At 38.2% G+C, this 25,059-nt stretch overlaps 1 protein-coding gene across 6 annotated transcripts in view; it reads left to right on the forward strand.

Moving 5' to 3' along the window:
• Window positions 1-142: 142 nt before the first annotated feature.
• Window positions 143-25,059, forward strand: part of ARID4A (AT-rich interaction domain 4A) — a 66,613-nt gene continuing 41,696 nt past the window's right edge. For 4 of the 6 annotated variants that reach the window (XM_045015551.1, XM_045015554.1, XM_045015555.1 and 1 more), the window contains exons 1-9: window positions 1,207-1,350; window positions 1,683-1,755; window positions 3,576-3,686; window positions 6,317-6,382; window positions 7,921-8,011; window positions 20,236-20,315; window positions 20,410-20,504; window positions 21,194-21,326; window positions 23,662-23,741. In XM_045015551.1, the coding sequence (XP_044871486.1) occupies window positions 1,750-1,755; window positions 3,576-3,686; window positions 6,317-6,382; window positions 7,921-8,011; window positions 20,236-20,315; window positions 20,410-20,504; window positions 21,194-21,326; window positions 23,662-23,741 (662 nt within the window). In that variant the 5' untranslated portion in view covers window positions 1,207-1,350; window positions 1,683-1,749. Of the gene's footprint in view, window positions 158-193; window positions 311-1,206; window positions 1,351-1,682; window positions 1,756-3,575; window positions 3,687-6,316; window positions 6,383-7,920; window positions 8,012-20,235; window positions 20,316-20,409; window positions 20,505-21,193; window positions 21,327-23,661; window positions 23,742-25,059 lie in introns of those variants that run through there. The other 2 variants (XM_045015553.1, XM_045015552.1) reach the window with 2 other exon arrangements.

The following is a 25,059-nucleotide window of genomic DNA, read 5'->3' on the forward strand; positions in this document are numbered from 1 at the left end:
GCTCTCACTGCCACCCTGTGACCAATGGGAGGGGGCTGTCCGCGGCGCCCAATCCGGGCAAGGTAGAGCCCCCTGGGCGTCATGAGGGGCCAATGGGAGTTCGAGCAGGGCAGATACTGCTCAACAGCTTGTTATTTGGCTGATCGCTGGTGATTCGGTACGAGTCCGGGCTGGAAGGGGGGGTGGAGCGGAGTCGAGCCGCCGCTGCCTCCGCCGCCGCTGCTGCCTCTGAGGCGCCTGCCGCGAGCGGGGCTGGGGGCCGGGCCGGGCTCGCCTCGCAGCAGATCCCTACTTGGCTCTGAGTTTAAAGGTAGGGGGAAGGCGCAAGAGGGCAGCGAGCGGCTCAGCAGCCGCAACTCCGCTGCCGTCCCGGGGGAAGGGGGGTCGGGATCCCCGAAACCCCTGGCTCGGGGGATCGGGGCTCCCTCACCCGGTCACGGAGGAGGCAGCCCCACCCCCCGTTCGGTTCCCCTCAGAGGGGGACTCGGACTCCTTTCGCCCGCCGAACTCCACCCCCCCCCCCATATCCCAACGCGGTGACCGGCGCTTCCTCTCCTCCCTTCTCTGGCTGAGGACCCCTCTTCGCGGCAAGGAGGACGGGGACGATTTATCTCCCGGCCCCGGGTAGGGGAACGCCCCCGTCAGCCCTCTCGGGGGTGGGGGAAGTCGGCAGGTTCCCCTTGCCCGCCCCCCTCCCGCGTCTCCAATCAGCTCTTCCCTGCTCAGCTTCAGGGGGCACCGGGACCTCGCTTCCCACCCGCTCAGTGGGCGAACCCCCCGCCGGGCCAGCCCCTGGCAGCGGTGGGGTTTGGGTTGTGTGTGTTTGGAGGGGGCTGAAGGGTATTTGAGAAGGGGGGGGTGTTGGAGCCAGGGGGTGTGGGGAGGCGTTGCGGGGCTGGAAGGTATTTGAAGTGGGGAGGTGTTGGGGGGCTGGAAGGTAGTTGGGGGGCAGCGGGCGTGGGGAGGCGTTGCGGGGCTGGAGGCTAGTTGGGGAGGCAGGGGGTGTGGGGAAGCCCTGGTCTAACTCCTCTCTGCGTCCCAGGCTAAAGCCTTCTGGGGGAGAGGGGAGGGGAGGGTCCTCCCTAAGTAATCTCTCTTCTTGTGCTTGAGAAAGTTGAGAGGGGAAGGAGGCAGCTCAGGGCCTTGTCTCTTCTGCGCAGGAACTGCCCTTGTCCCAGCAGCTGGGCTGCGAGCAGCTTATTAGTATTATTATGATGATTTTTGCCTACGTCGTGTGTGTGGAGCCTCTTCTTGCCTGACATGGTGCAAAGGCAGAGGGAGTAATGGCGACCTGACACACGGAGGGGCTGAGGAAGAGCAGGAGGCAGCCAAAGCGGGAAGGAAAAGGAGGTAGTAGCGGCTTCTTGCCCAGATCTCCAAGGGCCCATTTGTCCCCTGCAAGGACCCCTTTTCAGCACTTTTCGCTGTCCCCTCCAGCTGCACACGCAGGGCAGCAAGTGGGGCTCGGAGGCTTTCTGTGGAGGGAATGCTTTAGGGATGTAAGGGGTGGGTGTGTTCGTAGGGTGGAGGGGTGTGTGTAAACAATGTGGAGGGGTGTGTTTAATAATCTTCCATATGCTTGTAGCTGAATTATGTTCTCCCAAGATCAAGATATTTCCTTTTTAATAAATCCACATGCATGCAGATGTGTGTCTGATCATCTCCCTTCTCTTGTTTTCTAGCTTTTTTTCTGTATAACTGGAGTCAAGATAAATCTTTGAGCTGGAATCCCTCAAATAACCTTCAAAGATGAAGGTAAGTTTGTCCAGGTCCTGAGATGAGGAGTAGGGGAAGCATTTGTACTCTTTCTCTTCTCCCTGCACCAGTCACCTTATTAGTTTCATTTTTAATCAGTGTATCTTCGGGGAACAACAGCAGAATAAAGTTGGCTGTGAAAATCAGCACGTGAATGGAATGAAATCCCATTTCTTCTCTCTCACTGAAGGGCAGCTCATCCCAATCCCTCACCTATGCAGTAACAACACTTTGGAAACATAGGATGCCTTTGACTTGTTGTCATTTGGAGTACTGTCTTTAAATGCTTCCTGTGTTGGCTGTAGCTTTTGTGAGTTTGCAGAACCACAGCTTTTGTCCTTCCTTAGCAGTTTCAGTTTTTCCAGAGCAAAGACTTAACAATTGCAGGGTAAGTCACATGGAGGGAAACACTTCTTAGATGCAGAGATGAGCAAAAAATAGTTCATTATTTGTGTTCTTTATCAACACAAAATATTTCATTGCATGTATTGATTTCCTATTTTACTGTAGCTTGTTTTTTTAATATAGTAACTTAGCATAAGTTTATTGATCATTGTAAATGTCAAATAAAGAAAATAAAATGTAAAATAATAATGCTCAGGTACACACAAATGTTCTTGAAAATGATAAACTTGCACATGTTTTAGGGGGAAAATAAATCTTAGCAAAGACCTTTCAAGGAAGAAAAATAACATATAATATACTTGTTTGAAAGGTTACATCAAACTTTTCTGTAGCTCTTTTGCTGTTTTTCCTTCAGAAAATGTGATGTAGAGAACACCATAGAACACTTTATTCCGTTGAAATGACATAAATCGAAGATATTTTTAAGTACATAAAGATTATGGCTATTGTATAAATTTTGAAATTGCAATTGTCTTAGATGCAGCTGCATTCAAAATGAAATATCACTTTCATATTGTTTATAGCAATGTATTGAAATTATCTTCCTCCTTCTATTTATCTTTCCCTCTCTGTTTGTAAGCATATGCTTCAGTTCTCTTTGAGGTTATTGAACTGGTATTTCTGAGACAACAGTCAGACTGGTGCGTGTGTGCGCATGTGCGTGTGTGTGTGTCCCTGAAGCAAAACGTGCATCAGTAAACTCAGTGTAATGTAAGCTTTGTAGCCAGCCCAATATGCTGAAATTTACTGGTACAGCTGATTTATTTCTTTGGATCATCATGATTTGTATATGCTGTAAAATAGTGCTACAAACCGTTACCACTGGCCCATTCTTACTCATTTTTCATCAGTTAATTAAGTTCTGTTTTTTCTTTTTTAAGTTGCTATTTTACATTGTATTTCTGCACTTAAATGACTATTAGTACGTTCTTGCAAAATGGGGACATGAAAATAATTACGTAGGAAGAATCTGTACCACTCACTTTTCTTACACTGTCTGTTTGATTGAAGTTGTATGTTTTGTTTAGAAACAATTCCTGTGCAATGAAACTTTAAATATGGTTAAAATGTTATGCACAGCACCTTGGTAAAAATGTGTATATCCGCTCCACGGATTTAATTGGAGCAAAATTAAGGGCCACTCTTAGGAAAGAGTTGACGTTTTAGATTTTAGCATACGTCAGATCTTATTGTAAAGAAAGATTAGGCTGTCTGCAATATTGGGAAGCAACATAAATCATCATTTGTGACCTAATTAAGAACTGGTCAGTAGGACTAAACATTTGGGAATATATTTGAATATATGATGATGCAACTGTAAAGACGGTTATTATTGTTATATTATTGTTTTTAACTAAATGCATTTTTGTAAAATATAAAACTAAACCTTGTTCTAATTTATTCTCCTTTGTTAGGCAGCAGATGAGCCTGCCTACCTGACAGTGGGAACTGATGTCAGTGCCAAGTACCGTGGTGCCTTTTGCGAGGCAAAGATTAAGACAGTGAAGAGGCTGGTGAAAGTCAAGGTAGGATTTATGACATTAGTGCTATTGCTTTCCTGGTTTTTTTATTAGAAAATATATTAAAAGGGTTGTCAAGGAAAATCATACCCCTTAACATTAGTGTATGGTTATACAAAGTTGTAGACATTTCTTGGGAAGATTTTTTTTTTAAACGTAATTCTACATTGGTGCAGTTATGTTTGTCATATCTAAAAAAAATTCTTTTCAAGGGTACTAGCATAAAAATAATTCTTAAAATAAGTTTATCTGCTCTTGCTACTTTATTTCTCATTTGCAGTTATAACCTTCTGTTTGTGACTATATCAGTTCCACAGTAATCAATGTTGATGGCATAAATGGAGTGTTATGGCTTTAGGTGAGCAATAAGAACTAGGAGCAAAGATTCTTCAGAAGCAAAGATTATATATCATACAAACACCTTCGGTCTTTTATAGCTAGGAAGCAAAGAGGAGATGAAAATTATTTCCATTGAACAGTTTTTCAGAATTGTCCATGAGATGTCTGTTTAAATGTAAACAAAAGTTTTAAAACTGTTTCAAAGCAGCAAGCTCTAGCTGTATGAAATTTCCATGCAATGTCTTTCCGAGGCAAGGATTGTGCTAAAACTTAGTGTACGTTGATACAGGAGGAAACTTTTTTTTTGTTTTGGCATTCCTTCTAAATTGCTTTTTTTTCTTTCTTTTTTTTAAACACTCTTATAAAAGATGGAGATCAAGAATGAAACTGTCCAAACATACATGTTTACACAGCATGCAGAGTAGATCCAAAAATTTACTTTGCACTTTGTTCCTACTTCCTACCTCCTAGCCTACCATTCAGGACACTGTGTATATGAGCTATTACAGTGACCAAAAAAATTAGATGAAATCCAGTTATTTTTTGGTACACATCTTAGTTTCTATGTGCTTTTGTACTTTGGTTGTTCTATTTGATCTGTCTATCTGGGTGCTTATTTGGACCTCATCACTTTATATCAAAGTACCTTCCCTGAATTTCAAAACAAATCTCTTCTTCCCTTCTTACCAACAAGCAAATTATGGGATTTTGGTGGCACTTTTTAAAATCTGTTTGAATGAGGGTATTGTTGTGGAAAGCAATGGATTCCACCTTTTTGGTCTGCACTGGTCCACAGACTATTTAGATTATTTTGAGATGTGGATTTTTTTTCCTTTTGGATCATAGTTAGGGCCTTGTATACTCCACTGTACGGTCCCTGGGATTGCTAATGTTGCTGCTGCTATATGTCTACGCCAAGTCCATTGAGTTCAGTAGGGTTTTTCACAAGCACATGGGTATGCCTGCATGCACCTTAAATAAGAAAATGAATAATACAATCTGCACAGTAGCTCCTGTGTCACTTCTAATATTAACTGTAGTTTATTTTATGTCTTCGTGTTCATGTTTTAGTGTGCCACAGATTTTTATATTGACAAAGAATAACTACATTGTATATGTTTTTTGGGAGGAATTTTGAGAGTTTGGTACATGCAAAGAGAGTAGTTTTGACTCTTGGCCACTGCAGAAATGTGGGAAGCATTTTGGAATTGTAGGATAAATGCATTAGCTAGATGTTTCTGTTAAAATGATCAGCAGTAAAATAATTAACAATGTTGACATCCTACATTCATCTTTACGTTTCAAAGTTAACAGTCCATGGAAATGAATGATCCAGTTTACATTTCTTGAAGTTCCTGTTTCCAGTCTCTCTGCAGGAAGTGGCAAACATCAATCTGTATTTTTAGAGCTCTGCAAATCCATGGACCTTTTTGGTGGATTGCAGATTGAAAATGGATGCACGTTTTGTATCTAGAATCCTGGAAATCTGTGGATATCCGCTTTATATCCGGGGATCATTTTTGTGGATCGGATGCAGATACAAATTTTGTATCCACACGTGGGTCTACATATTTTCAAGGTTGTCTTCACAACCACGAGAGCTGAAACCATATTTTTTGTGGAAGGAAAACTTAGGTCTTATGTACACAGTAACTGGAATTAAAAAAAACCTAACTGGTTTAAATTCACAACTTTAGTGTGTGAGTCTGTGTGTGGGCACTCTAAAGAATGTCCACATACTGACTTGTACCAAAATAACTAAAGGTGTGAATTACAACTGATTTTAGTTATTTTGGTTCCTGTTACCATGTAGACAAGCCCTCTGCAGCAAAGAGTAGATTCTGCAGGAAATTCTCTGCCCTGGAAATACAGTGGCTTTGTTAATAGTGAATGCTACAGATGATGTGAGAGAAGTATAACTCTTAAGCCTCTAGCCTAGTGGCCCACTGCAGGTAAAGCCAGGATTGTGTTATTGTCCAAGCTCATAATTGTATAAAAAAAGTACATTTTTTTTTTATTGGTATGACTGAGATTTGATTTAGGTGAGATATCCTCTTAACTACTAACTGATTCATAAAGTTGGGTATTGAATGCATGGTATTTACTTGGTAATTCATATGGCACCTGGGCTCCTTATAAATTCAAACACTGTCATATTGTTTGTACTAAATAATGTTAGCGATTTTGATAAGGGTTGTATTTTCTAATTTTTTAGACGTTGTCATAAGGATTGTTGTGCATGCTTTTTGGAAGTATGAAAGTAAAATGTATATACCTGTTTCTAAAATATTTTTCAGGTGATCCTGAAACAGGATAACTCAGCTCAGTTAGTGCAAGATGACCAAGTAAAAGGACCTTTAAGAGTATGTATGCAGCATGTTTTTCAAATGTACAACTAAATTGTAATTATTTTAAATTTAGACACTTTAGACTTTGACATTTAGACATTGAGCATCTAATGCACAGTCTGTTGAAGTCAGTGGAAAAACTCCCATTGGTTTCCATGGGCTGCGGATCAGGCCCTCAATGAGTAATTATCATTATTAGCTAATATTTTAGTTTTTAAAAGATGTTTATCCCTATGCCTTTGACAAGTTAGTTTTGTATGGAAATGTTATTGCAGGCAAGACTATTTTTGTAAATACGTTAGACGTAAATTTGGAAAGGTCAACTGTGTCAAGCAAAATACAGACATTAGACAGGAGTAAACAAGCTGTATATTCAGTTTGCTCAGGAGCTGCTAGAACAGGTGACTAGTATAAAATACTCATTGCAGAAATGGCATTACACTGGGTAGCCCTTATTTATTTGCTTGGGGTTTTTGCCTTTCCCTTGTCCTTACCTCCTCTGCTGCTACCTCAAAGGCACTAGTAAGTGCTGTTGTCAAAATCTGGGCCAAGTTCAGAACTCTTTTGTATTGTTCAGTTGACAGTGAAGCATATCTACTTGAAGTTTGAGTTCAAAGAGTAAATGTATGTAATAACACAGGCTTTATTTTCTTATCCTATAGACACATATACCACTACTAATATTGTTCAAGTGTTGGATTAGTGGTTTAGATCTTGAATTCGAATAAAATTTATGACTACTGCAGCACCTTTCCCCTTTGAACGTTGCAAGTTGGCCCAGACTGTTACAGCACCTCTCAGGTTTGGTGTGTCCACCCCTCTGTATATAGAGACAAAGCGCCAAATTTGATTAGTGCTGTAACCACGTGGGTCAGCTCTCAACACTCAATGCAGGGAGCTGAGCCCAGTCCCATAGGATAGGGCCCATTGCTATGGAGTGAGTGTGGGGTGGGCTCACTGTCTGAGCCTTCCATTCTCCCCTCTCTTCCGTGACATATCCTTGTTTTCCTTCACCTCTGCCATGATATTTATTAACATTTATAATTTAAAAAAATTATAACCTTACCTTTTGTTATAATACAAAAGTCACAGTAGGGATCCCAGTATGCTAATTTCACTGCCCACTACTAACTAAAACCAAGTCAGAATAAAATGTGATTTGGCTAATGATTTTTCACTTCTGAGGCAATCGGGGGAGGGATAGCTCAGTGGTTTGAGCATTGGCCTGCTAAACCCAGGGTTGTGAGTTCAATCCTTGAGGAGACCACTTAGGGGTCTGGGGCAAAAATTGGTCCTGCTAGTGAAGGCAGGGGGCTGGACTCAATGACCTTTCAAGGTCCCTTCCAGTTCTAGGAGATTGGTATATCTCCAATTATTACCTAATGTAACCAATGCATGCATTTCACAAGGGTAGTGAAACTTAAATGAGTCTCTTCCCTGCCAACCCCTCCCCCCAGATCTTTCTGGAAGAATTGGTACATCTACCTTCAGTATATGAACCTGGGACTACAAAATTATTATGTTATATACACTTAAAGTATTTTATATTGCAGGTTGGTGCAATGGTTGAAACCAAGATGCCTGATGGATCCTTTCAAGAAGCTGTTATCAACAAATTGACAGATGCCAGCTGGTATACTGTAGGTGAGTAACTATGTAACTTATAGGTTTTAATGTTGGTACAATATGTTGGTTTAAACTGGTCCATTGGTTTAAACTGGTTTTGTATTCAAGGCACAGGATGGGACTTAAGATCTGACTCTATTAGACTTTTGGTGTGACCTTTGGCAAATCACTTAACTCTCTCTTTATTTCGTCTCCATTTTACAATTAAGAAAACAATCATTGCATGCTTTATAGAGGTGTTCGAGTGACAAGGTGGGTGAAGTAATATCTTTTATTGGACCCACTTCTGTTGGGGGGAGAGAATTTTTCAAGCTTACACAGAGCTCTTCACAGGTGTTGTAAGGATAAATTCATTGTCTGGTGCTCAAATACTATAGCTTTGAGTGCCTATGGATTTTGATACTTTGCTTGTATGATCAAGCTTCAGTTTGTCAAATAGATGCATATTGATTCAGGTTCACTTCTTGGAAGACAACATTGCTTAATTGCTATTTTGAAAGGACATACTTAACAAAATTTTCAGACAGCAGTGGGATTTACCTACTGTTGTTACAGGTGACTGCAAAGATTAGTGGGAAAAACATTCTGTATATTTCTAGTTTGTTTACATGTGATTTTAAGACTCTCTATAGAGAGAATTTCAATTGTTCCCCTGTATACTCAGTCATTTCCCCCTGTTTATGTGGTGGGTTGTGGGTGTTTTACACATTGTTACTAGGGAGAAGAAAACATTCCTAAGAGAATAGAGAAGAGTGTTGTACCTTGAAACCATAATTTTACTCCTTTGTTTGAAATGATTACACTTCATTTTGGCAGTGTTTCCTTTAAAGGAACTAAATCTTAAAAGAACATGTAGAAGAAGGTTTTGCTTTCATTTTAGGGACAGATAACTGAGATGGTCATTGGAAATAAATCCAGTAAAATCATGGCTAGTGACACAGAATGACGATTCAATGAAACTTGACATCAAGCCATAACTAGGTTCATTGTAGAGATAACTTTATTTATTTTGGATTATTAATAAAAATGCATAGTCTGGTGTCTAGGTGTCTGACACAGCATTAAAAGTATAATGACATAAAAAACTATCAGCTTCCCCTGAAATCAGAAAATAACTAACTAGAGATGCCAATCAAATAATATAATACTCACTCAGATCAAACACCCTTGCAAATACCAGTCCTTATCGTGTGCCTCACTCCCCCAGAAAAACTGGGGATAGTGAGGGTTGTATTTCCAGAGCTGTGTGGGTGGTGTGCACCTCTTTACGTAATAGAAACTGTACATATTTCTCCTATGTGTTGCTTTAGAAATTAATTCTTGAATGTTTAAATTCACTGGTCCCATTTCCTTGTCTGTTACCTTTTGCAGTAGCGGTGATAAGATTATTGAAATGCTTTTAACAGAATACCGAAGAATTTAAAGTAGAGTTTTTTACACACTAGCATTCACGTGTCTATTATCTTAATTATTAATGTACTCCTTTTCTTTGGAGACAAAGAAGCAATGGTTTGGCAGCCCGATTTGGTTTGCATTGAAATATACAGGAGTTTTCATGTTGACTTTAGTGGGAGCGGGATAGAGCCCTAGATGTCCATGATTTAGTACTTTATGTTAATATAATTGTGATCCTATGGATCTGAGCCAGTTAGCTAGTTTTAAGTTGACCATCTACACTGCTATTTGTTTTCTGCTTCAGGAATGTAGCATAAGCTGGCATAATTCAAGATGCATGACTCTGTGTGGGTGTGTGCGTGCGCGGTGAGGACGAGTTTGGGGGAAGGAGTGATAATTTAGGAGTTTAGTTGTGGGAATTAGAGGAGTACTCATCAATTTAGTTCAATACTCTGATGCAACCTAGCAGGCAAAGGACGCTGACTTTAATTTTTGTTGGCTTAGAGATTTTCTTTCCCATATTGAAGGAAGAAGGAAATACTCTGTTGCACTAACAGTGTTACACTTACTAAGTTGATATTTCTGTTCTAAACTCTTATTTTCAGATTAATTGATTTTTAATAAATCTGCATTTTGGGTTGTAACTATTTGTTTTGTCTTTTCCTCAGAAGAATCTAAGTTGGAAAACTGACCCTTCTGCCCCAAATTCCCCCCTTCCCCCAAAAAAATCGCTTAACAGAATTAGTTGATGTAAGTGGGAAAGGATTTTTTTTGTCAAATTCTGCAGATAAGTTTTGCATGTGCAAGTTTTCAAGTTCTTGGATATAACAACTCAAATTCAAAAATTTACTATGATGTGCAGGTAGTTTTGAACGAGGAACATAAGAATTGGCTTATTTTAAAGAAATTTTGCTTGGAGTTAACAAATCACTGAACGCTTACATCATACTGAGCATACATGGTATGATCCTTTCCTTTTTATGTATGTATGAAAGTGCAATGTTTCAAATAGACACATAGAATTGTATATTTAAAGGTATGCACGTGGTTTCATTTATATATTTGTACTACCTGGTGCTTTAAATAAACATTGAGAAGGGAGGATTTACCAGGTAGAGCACAGCAAATGCATAAATTGCCTGCAGAGTGGGACCTCTTAAGTTTTCCTGCATTGGAAGTTTTACTCCCCCTTAAACCCTTAACTTGTTATTTTAAACATAGGTGTATAAAATGTTAGCGTTTTGGCATAATTCAGAACTCTGCCCTTTTTAGTACTTAGTTACATGTTATACTTACATACAGTAATATAGAACACTAAATGTATCTAAGGCTGTAAAAGAAAGCTGGAGTTTAAACATAATGCACTTCCAGTTTGTTTAGCTATGTGCCCTTGACTTAGGTGGTCTTAAGTTCATTTTTGTGAGTAAATAATAATATATAATGGGCAGGGTATGCATTTGTCAGTTTGCAAACCAGAGGTAAAGTTGACCAAAGTACATACATTGTGAAGTGTAGATTTCTGATAAAGAAGTTAGTTTACATTTAAAAATAGGGGAACTTTGTAGCTCAGGGAAATAGAAATGACATACAATCTTTTATCTCTCGGTCACCAGTTCCAATTTACTGTGGGTTAGTAGTGATCTAAAGATGATGTCTGTACAGTAACTTCTGTGCACTGAGTTGGACTCAGTTTCCTAGTGAATGGTTTTAAGATATAATATTTAGCACCCTTGTTGGCTGTTTAAACAGATTGACCAAGAACTGCATGGACTTGGGGATTGAACAACCCTTTCACTTGTGGAGTCCCTACCAGATCCAAGTCAAGTTTCAGTGGTAGGGCGGTGTGGGAAACTTGCATTGAAATTATCAATGCTTTTCCAGTTCTGATTTATTTTGTCCTCTTACATGGCATAATTTTTCCAATCATCTGAAAATGCTTAACGAAGGTAGGTAAGTATGAGCACCTTTGAAAGAACAGAACAGCTAATAAAACACACAGATTAAGGCAAAAATTGTCAAAAGGGTCCACTAACTTGGTGTGTCATTTTTCAGGTGTATGTTTTGAGACACCAAGTGCCTGTCTTTAGGCATCACTACTTATTCTCAGCACATTTGAAAATCTGGACCCATGTTCGTTCTCTCTCTCTCTGTCTGTCTCACACACACACACATACTCTCTCTCTCTATCTCTCTCTAGTGGACAGTTGAAACAATTTTGGCCTAAATTACTTGCCCAGTGTCCTAAAGAGAGCCAGTCCATTCTGAAAGTGTTCACTGTGTTCCAGCCTTAGTCTCTAGACTAGGCTACTTCATTGCCACCTTCTCTGATTAGGGCCTTGATATTGATATAGCAACAATGAAGATAAAGCACTTTGCTTTTAGAAATAATTCTCTTAGCTATTAGATGATACTGCTCTGCTCTAAATTGATTAACAGGCTGTTCAAAAAATGATCAAATGGAGTTTTATTTTCATTGTTTCTGCCATGGAGCCACCTCTGCATCAAAAATCCTGATCTAGTAATGATGGCACAGCAGAGAAACAGTGATGTTGGAATTTTAAACTGGGGCTTGGAAATGCTTTTGGAATTGGGCTGCTTACCCAAAAGTATAGATACAGAAAGAAACAGAAGAGATCTGGATTAAAAGTTTAACAGGCTCTAGGAAATGCCTCTTTTGCGCATACCAGTCTTTTATCGCTTCTCAGTCTCATCATAAAGAAGTGGCAGCAGTTCCAGTACCTTGGAAAACAAGCAGCTAACCTTAATTTTTAAAAAGCTAATTTTAAATAATTAAAATTTGGTGGGGGTGTTCCTCTGTTTTTGAAGAGAATTTATAGGCTCAGTATATGCAGTGTGTTACCACTAGGAGATAATTATATAGATTTAAACAGTCTTCAGCCTATCAGATTTGTTTTCATCCAAGTCATTTTAGAACTAAGTCTTATTTTTATAGCGTGTTTCATCCACAATGTTCTCCAGTATTAACTTGAATATTAAATATTGAAATAGGCCTCTGAAACAATAATAATAAAAAATACACTATATGGTTCTATAGGTGTTTTCCAACAGCTGCCAAAGGCAACATTAAGATGATTATGATCAATTTTGGACCTAGCCCTGAACATTAAAAAATTATATTAAAAAAACATTCTGTAAGAGGAAACTTGTTTCTGTAAATTTGAAGTGGTAACAGAAGTTAAAAGCAGTGTCTTAGTTTGAAAGACAATTTATTTCTTGTTCAGAGATCTCAGTGGAATGCTTTTGTACTCACTCTGACTTGTGGTGTTGGCTTACCTTCAGGGTGTGCTCTTATGCATGCTCAGTTAAGAGTTGTTCATGTGTGTCCTTTTGCTCTCTTTCAAGGAATATTCACTGGTGTGTGTGTATGTGTGTGTGTGTGTGTGTGTGTGTGTGTATATATATATATATAATTAATTAATTTTAGGCTAGAAGTCAGTGCTAGTCTATTAAAAATCCAGAATGAGTTGTTCATGAAGCTCCTAATGATGATTCCTTCCTCTCCCTTTCCTAGTGCCCAGGTATGTTATCTGAGTTCCAGCAGGTCAGGAAGTGGAAAAAATGCACATGTTCCTTATTCTGGATGTCTTGTGCTACTTTTGTATACTTCTGTAAAGTACTGAAGTGGCTTGAGTCACCAGATAAAGCCCTCTAGTGGGAAGCAATAATTGCAACCATTAGACAAGCAACTAAGCTACTGCTGTTACAGTAGTCTTTTTTCTAATAGGGAGTAGGACAGTCTATTCTTTGTGGTCCATTTATTCTCTGTCAGTATATATACCTTTCTGGTGACAGAATCCTCAAGAAAATTTAACACAATCTATAGGCCTAGATTTTGGGCTTAAAAGGGCAGTTTAGATTAGACATTAGGAAAGACTTCTTACTGTTGGGGTGGTTAAGCACTGGAATAAATTACCTAGGGAGGTTGTGGAATCTCCATCATTGGAGATTTATAAAAGCAAGTTAGACAAGCACCTGTTAGTGATGGTCAAGATAATGCTTAGTCCTGCCTTGAGTGCAGGAGACTGGACTAGATGACCTCTTGAGGTCCCTTCCAGTCCTACAATTCTGTGATTCTTTTAAAAAGGTGTTTGAATGTATAACTTATCTTTATCTGCAATTTTAAAACAAAAAATGCAACAACACACATTTGACCTTTTTCCTAGCTATTCTAATGTGAGAGGATTGTGGGGTTGGTTTGGTTTTTGCAGGGAAAGTGGAGCGGAGAGGAAGGCAGGATATTGGTTTATTATTTTTCAATAATCTCATACATTACTGCTTATTCTAACTTTATTTTTCTGCCTCCCATCTTCAGTGAGAAAGATTTGCATTTATAGCAACTTTCAGCAGGATTTGCCCTCCACAGTTAGGCCCTTTTATGCAGTCCAGAGTAGAAGGAAACATAAATCGTTGGGTTGTGGTAGCTGTGGGCTTCAGGCTTTATCTGAAGCACTTCCCCTAAGGGTAGTCATGTCTTTTCACTTTTATAGTTTGTCTTAACCTGTTAGGAAACCATTTAATTAAAAATGATTATATTTGTCTCTCTTCTTTCCAACTATGCATACATCCAAATCAAGCACATGCAGACTTCTATCTTGGCTGTGATTAGCGTGTAGTATAGATGTACAGACACTCTTTCCTTAACCTGTTTATTATATAATTTTAACAGTAGCTTTAAGAAAAAAAAATTAAATCCCACTTAGGGTACATTACCGAAAACATGATAGTAATTATTTAGTTCACATCTTCTCCATATTACAGGGATACAGTCAACTTGAAATCTAGTCATTTTCAGAAAGAGTTCCAAATAGTCTCAGGTATTGGACAGTCCCTGAATCCTCCTGCTAACTCTTTGATTTACATTCACATTTACCTATCTTTACAACATTTTTTTTCTTTTAATGCTATGTGAAAGACCCATTCTAACACGGGAGGCTTACTTAGATCTCGTCCCCCACTACTATTTTGAACTAAATTTGTAAACTGTTATTGGCATGGTTAGTTCCACCCACAGCATGATTAAAACTATTAATATAGCCATGGTCAGCTAAGTGTTTCCATGCCAAATGCCATAGCTGGCTGGCTGTCTTCTAACCTGATTTGACCAGTCCTCCTTCCTCACAGCATCATGTATAGTGAGACATCCCAGATGCATAATGCCATGTGCTGCTATGTGTGTATGTCACCCAGGAATTGTAAGCCTTATTAAGATACCAGGGGAAAACTGCCCAGATTTGCCCGGCTTGTACTTACACAAATGGTTAGGCAGCATGTAGCTGGACAAACACAGATGTGATGTCAGGAAAGCTTCTTTATGGACAGAAAATGAACAGTTACTTGTAACTGGTTAAGTTGATAGTACCTCTAACAGGTTATAAACTCGTGTTTTTGGTGTGTTTTTGTTTGGGTATTGTGACTGAGTATAAAGGGGAAATGGTGAAACATGGTTATGCAAAGTGCTTTTGAATATGCAAAGTAAACAAAGTGGGGAAAATAGATTCTTTTCATTAATCCTTTTTAAATTAGTTTATTTACTATAGTTACGAGTATCATCCAAGTAAAAGCAATTTCAGATCGAAGTTATCATTTTGTTTAAGCTGACAGTGTCCTTACAAACAGTATCAAAGACGTTCAGTTTCTTCACTTTTACAGTTCCTCTGATCTCTAGAATAATCTGTTCCCCTCTTTTTTTGTATGGTACTGTCTGTAGACTAGTGCAGTGCAGATCTTCATCTTGCTATTTATAAGAACTCACTTGTAGAGTTGGCTTGATAGTGAATGAAGCCCAGTTTTGAATTCAACAGGTATACTTTTGGATTGTATAGCTCTTGAACAATCAATATTGCCTCTGCAGGTGAGGAAATAAGAATATATTTTTTTGTTTTAAAAAAAAATTGATTTGAAATCTTAAAATGCCACTGTTAGGTACTAAAGCATTTAGTAAGGTCACAAATTGTGACATTGTCAATCACTTACTGAAAACAAATGCATATTGCATGTTGGAAAAACAAAAAGGCACCATGTTATTTCCCTATTAATATCAGTACCTATTTTTGCTTCGTCTTTTTAAGTTCTTTTGCCAGGCCCATTACCATGGTGTCAAAATGTCACGGAGGCAGTAGAATTGTTGCAGGCTCTCCTGTTGCTTGATATTCAGGGAGTCCTTAATTTGTGGGTCCTCGATGCTGTACTCTGAAAAAGCTATTTTTAAACCTTTAAGATCTATATTAAAAGTTCACGTATAGGGAGACTTTAATTTGAAGACTGCTGCATATGAAGTAGATTAAAAAGAGAAGAGATTAAAATCACAAGGACTTTTTAGTTTAGAAAAAACAGTGAGAGAGATGGTAGAAGTGAGTGTTTTTTGGTTTGTTTTTAAGGTATTGAGAAGGTCAGATGTGTGCTTCTGTTTACCCTTTACTATAATACATAATTTAGAGGGCACTTGCAATCAAAAGGCAGTGAATTTAGAATTGATAACCTTAAAGATTCTTATGCAATATAATTAGCCCATGGAACTAGTTTCTGCAGGATATTATTCTGGCCCATAATTTAGTCAAACTCAGTGGAGGATTGGCTAATGTATATAAGTAAGAATAACTTCTGCAATACAGGGGCTATGCTTTCTCCTACTTCACTGTGTTACCTGATCTCCAGCTAGAGTAGGGAAAAATGTATCCTTATTGTTTAGTATTGCACACTTTGGTTCATTAATGGAAACTTGGTGATTTCCTCTGAATTATTCATCTATGGCAGTGTTTTCCAAACTTGGGATGCCGCTTGTGTAGGGAAAGCCCCTGACGGGGCAAGTTGGTTTGTTTACCTGCTGCGTCTGCAGGTCCGACTGATCGCAGCTCCCACTGGCTGCGGTTTGCCGCTCCAGGCCAGTGGGAGCCGCTGGAAGTGGTAGCCAGTATGTCCCTCGGCCCGCGCAGCTTCCAGCAGCCCCCATTGGCCTGGAGTGGCAAACTGCAGCCAGTGGGAGCCGCAATCAGCCGGACCTGCAAACGCGGCAGGTAAACAAACCGGCTCGCCCCGTCAGGGGCTTTCCCTACACAAGCGGAGTCCCAAGTTTGGGAAACACTGATCTGTGATCTCAATTATATGGGCCATTGGTCTGATCCACAAAAAAATCCTTCCATGGAGTGCCTGTCCTTGTGGGCTAGCATCCTTTGTTTATTCTTATGTTTGTGGAATGATCTGTAAATTATTATATTTACAGAAACTCCTATGTGAGCAAAGGGAATCCCTCATTTTGCCCTCAAAGTAATTTAATGAGTATGACCCTTTTAAAAAAAACCATTATTCCTTTTTTCATGCTCCCTGCCCCCAATTTTTTTCCCCAAAGATCAAACAGTCACCTCTACAATAATATTTTAAAGGGTTTTGCTTTGGGTTTTGTAAGTAACAATAATACTGTGGGACACTATTTCCCTCCAGTCTACAACTATTAATTTAGGCTTGTAATAACTGTCTAAAAACATCCTTTGTATTGTGCATTGGATGTGGGGATAGCCACAGGTTGGAATAGAGACAGACCTCATAAATCTTTGCGTAGTTTGTTTATATTGTCTGTAGTCAAATTACTTGAACATTAACTATTATTTTAGTTTGAAAAACCTTCAGTCCTAGTTTTGTAGAAACAAAATAAAAATGGAGCTTGTAACTCAGGGCTTTAATTAAATTGAAGGGATCATGCACTCTTAAGCCTGCGGTGTATTTCCTCTGCTCCCAGTCAGGGGAATCCCACATGGCTGTTTAACAGACACATTCCCTTTCCTTCCTCTCCCCCCCACCCCCCCTTAACTCTTAAACCAATTGCTTGGCTTTAGGAGGAGACGAGGGAAGGAGTGCTGTACAAATAATTGTAGCCCTTCAGATTTCATGGCTTTCTTTCCTACCCTTTCCTTCATGACGGGGGTGGGGGCGTGTCTTGACTCTCTTAGCCGCACTCTGTTTCAGCTGTGGGTTGTTACTGAATGTCCTAGTGCTTGCTCAGTCTGTCTCCCTTGGCAGCTTGCACAGTGAGATTCCCTTTCTGTTGTAAGAGACAAAATGTTGTTCTGGAAGGAGCCACTTTTGTAGCTGGCACCAGGGATTGCAGAGGTGACAAATACCAGGACTTGCAGGGAGAGGACTGCCTGCAGCAAGGCATTAGACAGGAGAGTCTTCCCTTTGTTCAGGTGTGGTGAAAGGGGATGTATGGCTGGGAGGGCTATAGGGGCTGTAGAAAAGGTCTGTAAGAGGTGCAGGGAGACATTCAGATCTCTCTCAACATGTTAATTATCCTCATTTCTTCCACCTGTAAGAGTATGGGAGGAGATTTACCCATGAAAGAGAAATTTGAAGTTCTGAGATAAAGATAAATTAGTTCTGATAACACTTCACTGTCCTGTTTTTGAGTTCCTGAGCCATGTGTTAAATGAGATGTTTGATTCTAGCTGAGGAAAGACCTTTTTAGCACATTATTTCCTATTTTTGTCACAAGCAGCCTAAGAGGTCTTATTTTTAATTTTTTAATGAAATATACTATATTGTGTTATGTACTTACATTTTGCTCAGTATTTAACTTTTCAGATTCTTTGTTCTTAATGGATGTTAAGATGTTGGTCTTCACAGTAAAATGAAAGCTGAGTAGTTAATTGGAGGATTAGTGTGACATGTTTGGGAAGGAAATAGGATTTCTTTTGTACGGCTGCAAAATCTTAAACAATTGAGCATCCTGTACTATCCCCTAAAAGTATAACATGGAAGCTCTCTCAGTCATCTGGCTTTAGCCTGGAGTTTCCTTTTTTTCTATATTAAACTTTTTTGAGAGAGATTTTCTTTATAAAAATCTAGCTTCCAAAATATCAGATAAATTAGGCGTGATTTCTCCCTTGCAGTCCACTGTCATGTCTTGCTTGATGCTGTGGTGAAGTTATCTTATGCTGAACATCAGTGTATTGCCCCAGAAATGATTACTTCTACAAATTCCGCATTTTGACTTCTGTGTAGAATCTGTTGGGAGGAGAAGAGGTGGTGAGGGGCTATGGCCTTGTTTACACAAAGAAAGTAACATTGATTACTGGCCAAAAAAAAAAAAATGGATAAGATCTAGATTGAACGTCAAAGAGCAAAATGTGCACAGTGGCTTTTTCGGGAAACTAGGTAATAGAGTTGAAACTTTTAAAATAGATTACATTAATAAAAATGCATGCAAACCTATATTATATGACTATTTTGTAGTTACTATCTAGCAATTTTATGTTTTAATAGTTTTGAGAAAGATTATTGGAAGGCAGTTAGGGAGCAGGACTGCTTGCTGTTTTAAAACTAATAGTCGTTTATGTGAATAAGTATAACAAGCTGAATCAATTGGCTTACCTCTATCAAAGTAGCTCAGTTGGGAGACTAGACATGCAAATTATAAAGCTTAGTAGGCCTGCTAAGATATTGCTTGCGTACTCTGCTCTTTCTTTCTAATTACTCTTGCAGTTTCTAGTCTTAAATTAGGCTGTTAGAACATGGTGGTTTCTTTTCTTTTTGCTTGGCAGAGTAGAATTACAGAGGAATAATTTAAATTACAAATGTTACTTTATATCTTGATGTAAATGTATCAAATTTTTAGCAATACAAATATATTGTATTCACGTTAGTCTGAGAGATTTTTCTTGTAAAGAGGATGCCACAGTTATCACACTAATAAAACAAACATGTCCAGACTGTATGGTATATACTGGCTATGGGATAGACAACCTCTTCCTAATAGTGTAAATACAGAATATGTATCCTGCAACTGAATGGAGGTCATGGACCCCTTCGATCAGTGCCTTGTCCGTTGGAAGTCACTGGGTCTCTACACATGCACAAGGGTTTGCTCAGATGTCCCGATTTTAGGATTGGGATTTCTGAATGTAAAATGCAAAATTGCCAAAATGTATACATTCTACTTCAAATTTAGTCAAGGTTTATGCATTTTAATTAAAGTATACAGTGACTCTTATAGATATTAAACTGTTAACAATCTTAAAAACTACTTTAGTGGTAAAATTCCCTCTTTTGGAAGAAGTTGGGAATTTTATTGTAATAGACAGTCCTGTAACCAGGAGTAGCACAAGCTATTCTTTAGATATCTGCCAGCATACCTGAGTCCATGTATGTAACAGCCTCACTATTCTTTTCTAGGTCTCTCCTGGCCATGTGATACAAATTTAGATGACTTGCTTCTGATTATATGTGATTTTGTGAGGTGAACAAAATGTCCAGTAGGGACTAGAACAGAGATGGCCAGACTACCACGTGTGGGCTTCCAGTTCTCCTCTTATCTGTAGCATAGTATTTTATGTTGTAGCAGAAACTTCCATGTGTATTTGTCTGCCCACTAGTAAGATTTCCTCACAGAGTATACAAGTGGACAGTTGCCTGCTTCCTATTTCCCATAGCAACAGAAACAGAGTTGGGAGACTGGCCCAGTTTAAATCAGAAATAATTGGGTGTTTCAACCCAGCTGGGGATGTTGGTTGGGAATGATAACTGGCAGGCAGCCAGAATCTGTGGTCTTTAGTAGTACAGTGTATTGATAAGAGAGATGACAAACCCTGAGACTGGTGCAGCTGGCAGCCTGATTTTTGCAGTGACTTTGAATCCGTGTGCTGGAATGTTTGCCTGCTCTTGGGCCAGATCTTGACTATCAGACTTCTTTCCACTTCTGAACCAAAGAGCTTAATTTAAGTCCTCAAAGGCATATTCTACAGGATTATTTAATTTATGATTTTGAATAGCAAACTGGCCATTTAGTTACATTTGCAAATCTTGTACCACTATCTTTGTCTCTGACTTCATTCTAGTTTTTGATGATGGAGATGAGAGGACATTGAGACGAACTTCATTGTGCTTGAAGGGGGAAAGACACTTTGCAGAAAGTGAGGTAAGGAGATGTTAACTTTTCTTCAAGCTGGAAAGTAAAAATCTTTACATTGTGGAAGAATTGCAAGCTGATTTATATTCCCATCTTCTCCTAGACACTTGACCAACTGCCACTAACAAATCCAGAGCACTTTGGAACTCCAGTAATTGGGAAGAAATCCAACAGAGGGAGAAGATCTTCTCTTCCTGTGTGAGTTTTTTATAATTCTATATATGCTATTTTGTCACCTTATTGTCCTTTTGCTAAAGTCTGGTGACCCTAGAATTTCAATGGGACTATTCATGTGTGCCTAGCAGACAGAATTTGGTCTTAAATGACTAAAAAGAGAGATGTAGGAGAGATGAAACCGTCATTATTTTGTCATGTATTATATTCACCGCTTATATTTGAAAACAGCTCATCTTGTCGGGCATTAGCTTTAAAATGTAATCACTTCCAAACTTATGAAAAAAGTTTGTCTGGTATATGAGAAAATCTAGGATTTTTAACATGCTTAGGCATTTAAACTGGTAAAACTGTACATACAGAAGCTTCAGGTTTGTAAGCTCTTTGGGGCAGGAATGCTCTTTGTTCTGTGTTTGTACAGGACCTAGCACAGTGGAGGCCTGTTCCTGGGAGCCCCAATCATGGTAGTACTGCAATACAAATACAGTAATTATAATTGTGAGCGCAGAGGAACTTCAGCAATTCAAACTCCTTTTACTTAATTTATGCTCTTTTACTATTTCAGTTTTTTCAAGTTCAACCTTTTGCATTTAAAAATTAGTTTTAGTGGCCCTAAACCAGTATTTTACTGCTGCTCTTATGAGTTATATTTCCTCACAATTCTTATCTTCAAATTAAGGCTGTTTTAAAATATTGTATGCTTAATCCTCTAGCACTGAAGATGAAAAAGAGGAAGAAAGTAGTGAAGAGGAAGAGGAAGATAAGAGACGTCTTAATGATGAATTGCTTGGCAAAGTTGTCAGTGTAATTTTTTGTTCAGAGAAGACTGACTGGTATCCGGCTTTGGTAAGTAACAAATAATTGGGATAGCCACAATATAATGCCTTCAGAATACTATGTTTTGGTTATCTGGGGGTATGAAAGGGTGTTCTGAATCTGTGTCAAAGCCCCAGTCTTGTCACTTCACACTATAGCTCCTTCCTTCCTCTATACTTCAACCGCACTACTTGCAGACATTGCAGCTCCTGGAGCAAGACTTGGGGATAGCCATCAAACTCAGAACTCCCTAGGCAGCAGGCTCATGCTGAATATGTTTTGAGGCTGTCATTTTTTGTTTTTACAATTTAGGTGAGCAATAGAAAAATACAAATTTCAATACTTCTCAAAATATTTATCAGGTTTATGGCTCTGACTTCAGTAAAAAGCGATACTTAAAAAAATCTATTACAAAAAAAAATTGATCTTTCAACAAAATCAGATCTATTAAAACAACTACCTGTTGGTAATGTAAAACTACATTTCTAATCCTTTTTCTTCGTTTAAAATTTATAAACTACTAGATAAAATAAATGCATATGTGTGCTCTGCATATTACAGTATATTAAAAAAAAAGTTGACAAATTAAACTTTGTTCAGTGACATGAACAGTAGGGATTGAGTACTAGAGTGTTTTCATTTGTAAATTGACTTGCAATAGTTCTGGTTACAAATAACACACACAAGAGAAATCTAAAATAATCCTGGTGTTCTGTTGCTCTTGTACCTTTAATATAAGTATGGAGATGTTTCACAGAACTTTAAAAAAAAAATTGCTCATGTGCATCAAAGGAAGCTTTAGCAATACATTTTTGTAATTCCTGACTGACCAGTTAAGTGTATGCATATTGTCTCCTTACATCAAGGACAACACCCATTATTATAAATACTTTCATTAGAGTGTTGAATTGGGACATTTTACCCACTGACTCAAATGTTACCTTGTTAGATTTACTGTAGGTAAATTAATCTGCATTGTATCTGGCTACTTGGTGCTGCTTTTCAGGAACTAACTGGAAAGAGACCACTTGTCACATTGGGTTAACTGAACTTTAACATTGATTTTTTTTGGATGCAAGTAGGAAGAAAGATTAATTATATACACAAATTATGTTTTTCTGCTGCAAGTGTTTATCAGTATATTGTACCCTAATAAGTAGATATTGACGATGTCTGAGGTGTATGTCAAGTTTTATTAAAAGCCTGTCGCTATGTAGCTCTTCCAGAACAGTAGAACTCTGTTCATCGAAATATGAAATATAGTATTGTTCCATATCGTCTGGCTGTTGGTCAGCGCTCCATTTTGTTCATTCATTAAGTAAAAATTGTTCTAATATTCTAACTGGGAGGTGAAATTGCTAGAGGTCCAGAAACTGTTATCCTCTTAGCGAACCAAGAAATAGGAATCTGTGAATTCAGTCTGATGTGCAATCCTGGTCCCATTGAAGTGAATGACAAAACTCTTACTGACTTCAGTTGAGCCAGGATTTTGCCTGAAAGTGTTAACATTGCTCCAGACCTTAAGAAGCAGTTATAGCTGGAAAACAGACTGTAAAATCATTACCATCATGTTCTTTGTGCATTCAGAGTTGTTTACTTTAGTGACACAAATAAGATTTTTTTTTTTCCAAACTACCATGTAATCCTACAGTATTAATACCACTGTGGAGGAGCTCTGGTTGATATTATCAACAGTATTATTTACTTAAGTTCCCGATGTAGAAACTTTAATATTGGGGATCATACGTAAACCAGAAAAAAAGGAAGCTTGCCTTTTGGATCCCAGCTAGGATGACCAGATAGCAAGTGTGAAAAATCGGGATGGGGTGGGGGGTAATAGGTACCTATGTAAGAAAAAGCCCCCAAAATCGGGACTGTCCCTATAAAATTGGGATATCTGGTCACCCTAATCTCAGCCTTAATATGAAAGACTAGAAGTGGGGAGGGGGGTATTATTTTTTTAATTGTAATCTGAGCAAGTTTTAATCTGAAAAACTGTTGTGGGGTAAACATGGAATTCCACAATGCCATTTTTATAGAATAGCTTTTCAGAGTATAACTGCACTTTTATTATTGACATCTAGGGGGTAAATGATCAAACTTCTGGGTTGTCACATGAATGTTTACAATGGAGGATATGGTGCTTTTTTGGCAGCTTCTTCATCTTGGTCAAGTATTTATGGAGAAGTTGTTCATTGCCAGACTTTACAACATAAATAGGAGTATACAAAAACCTAATTACTGTTGCCTTTTCTGAAATTGGAAGTAACAATAAAAGAAAGTGGAAAGGATTTATACAGTCTTACTTTTTTTAGCAAGAAGAATAGCAACTCTTGAGAGCAATGTGTTTTATTTGAAACTTCAGGTAATATCTCCCAGCTGTAACGATGACATCACAGTGAAAAAGGACCAGTGTTTAGTTCGATCTTTTGCAGATTCCAAATTGTGAGTAATAGAATACAGTACTCTTAATAATAGTGTTGTATTGAAAAATGTGTGAACTTGTGACAAAAAAAATGTATGTGGACATTATTCAATTGTACATTAAGATCTTTCTATACAAAACTTAAGTATAGGATTCTACTTAGTTAAAATTTATAACCAATGACTCATTATTTTCTTGCAACTTAAAATGAAAAAAGGCAAGCGACTTACAACTCAAGAAAAAACGCAATAAAATTTTCTACCTATTGCATGCTTAAGATGCACAATTGAGCTAAAATATTTGGTGGAGTACAGTGGGGGGCTTACCAATGTTACTAAATCATCTTAGATGATTAAAGTTAAATAATTTTTTTAAACAAAATTTACTTTAGTTAGTCAAGCATTTTACTTCTGTTTTTTTTCCTCACTTTTTTAGTTTATAGACACTTTCCAATTAATTTCTCCTTTTTGGTTTTTCGTACATTAGCATAGTCCTTTATTTGGGTTGCAACATTGAGTTGGAATATTTTGGGGTTTTTCGGTAGGCTTTTTTTAACTTTCCACTGAAATAAAAAAATAGAGAAATAATTTTTAGAGGTCTACAGTTTTTTGTAAAAGCGTTTTATGTAACTTGGGTCCTGATGTTCCTCACTTAAGGTCTGCTAATCTGGTATATTTTTGTGCATGTTTGTTGAAACAATGTTTTTAAGCTGCTCTTTCAGTAGCAATTTGTAGCGTTTAACTAACAAACTCAGTATTTATAAAAGAAGGTGAATTAAAAGTATCTATTGGGTTACAAACTGCTACTGAAGGGGCACTTGGGGTCTAAGATATCCAGGTGAGAGAAAGGGTCCAGTTATTCCAGGGAATCTTAAAAATAAGAGAACTTTTATTAAACAAGTATATTCAAAAAATGATAACATTTTAACCATTTCTTACTATTTTTTCGTATACCATTTAGTAACTGCTTCTCACAGTCCATAAACCTCAACATTGTGTTTGTACAAAACATGCCTGTTTTTTAAAAAATAAATGAGCTATGGTTATAGCAGCTATAATTCTCAATAGAATGTGAATTAGTAGGCTACTGATGCACTGTTTCTTTTGGCCTTATTATGTGGACATGGCATGCATCAATAGCCTACTTAAAGTATATTCTGTTGTGAATTATCACTATAAATAATATAATATGTCTTATTACCAGTGCTTACTGGACCATTTTTCTATTTACTCTCTCTTAAAAAAAGACTACTTCCCCATAATTTTCTTTAGCTTGAGAAAATGGTGGCCACCAATTCCTTTCATTCCACTGGGATTTTGCTACAGTTCTTGTGAATGA

This window comes from Mauremys mutica, chromosome 4, assembly GCF_020497125.1.
Source record: "Mauremys mutica isolate MM-2020 ecotype Southern chromosome 4, ASM2049712v1, whole genome shotgun sequence".
NCBI classification, from domain to species: Eukaryota; Metazoa; Chordata; order Testudines; family Geoemydidae; genus Mauremys; species Mauremys mutica.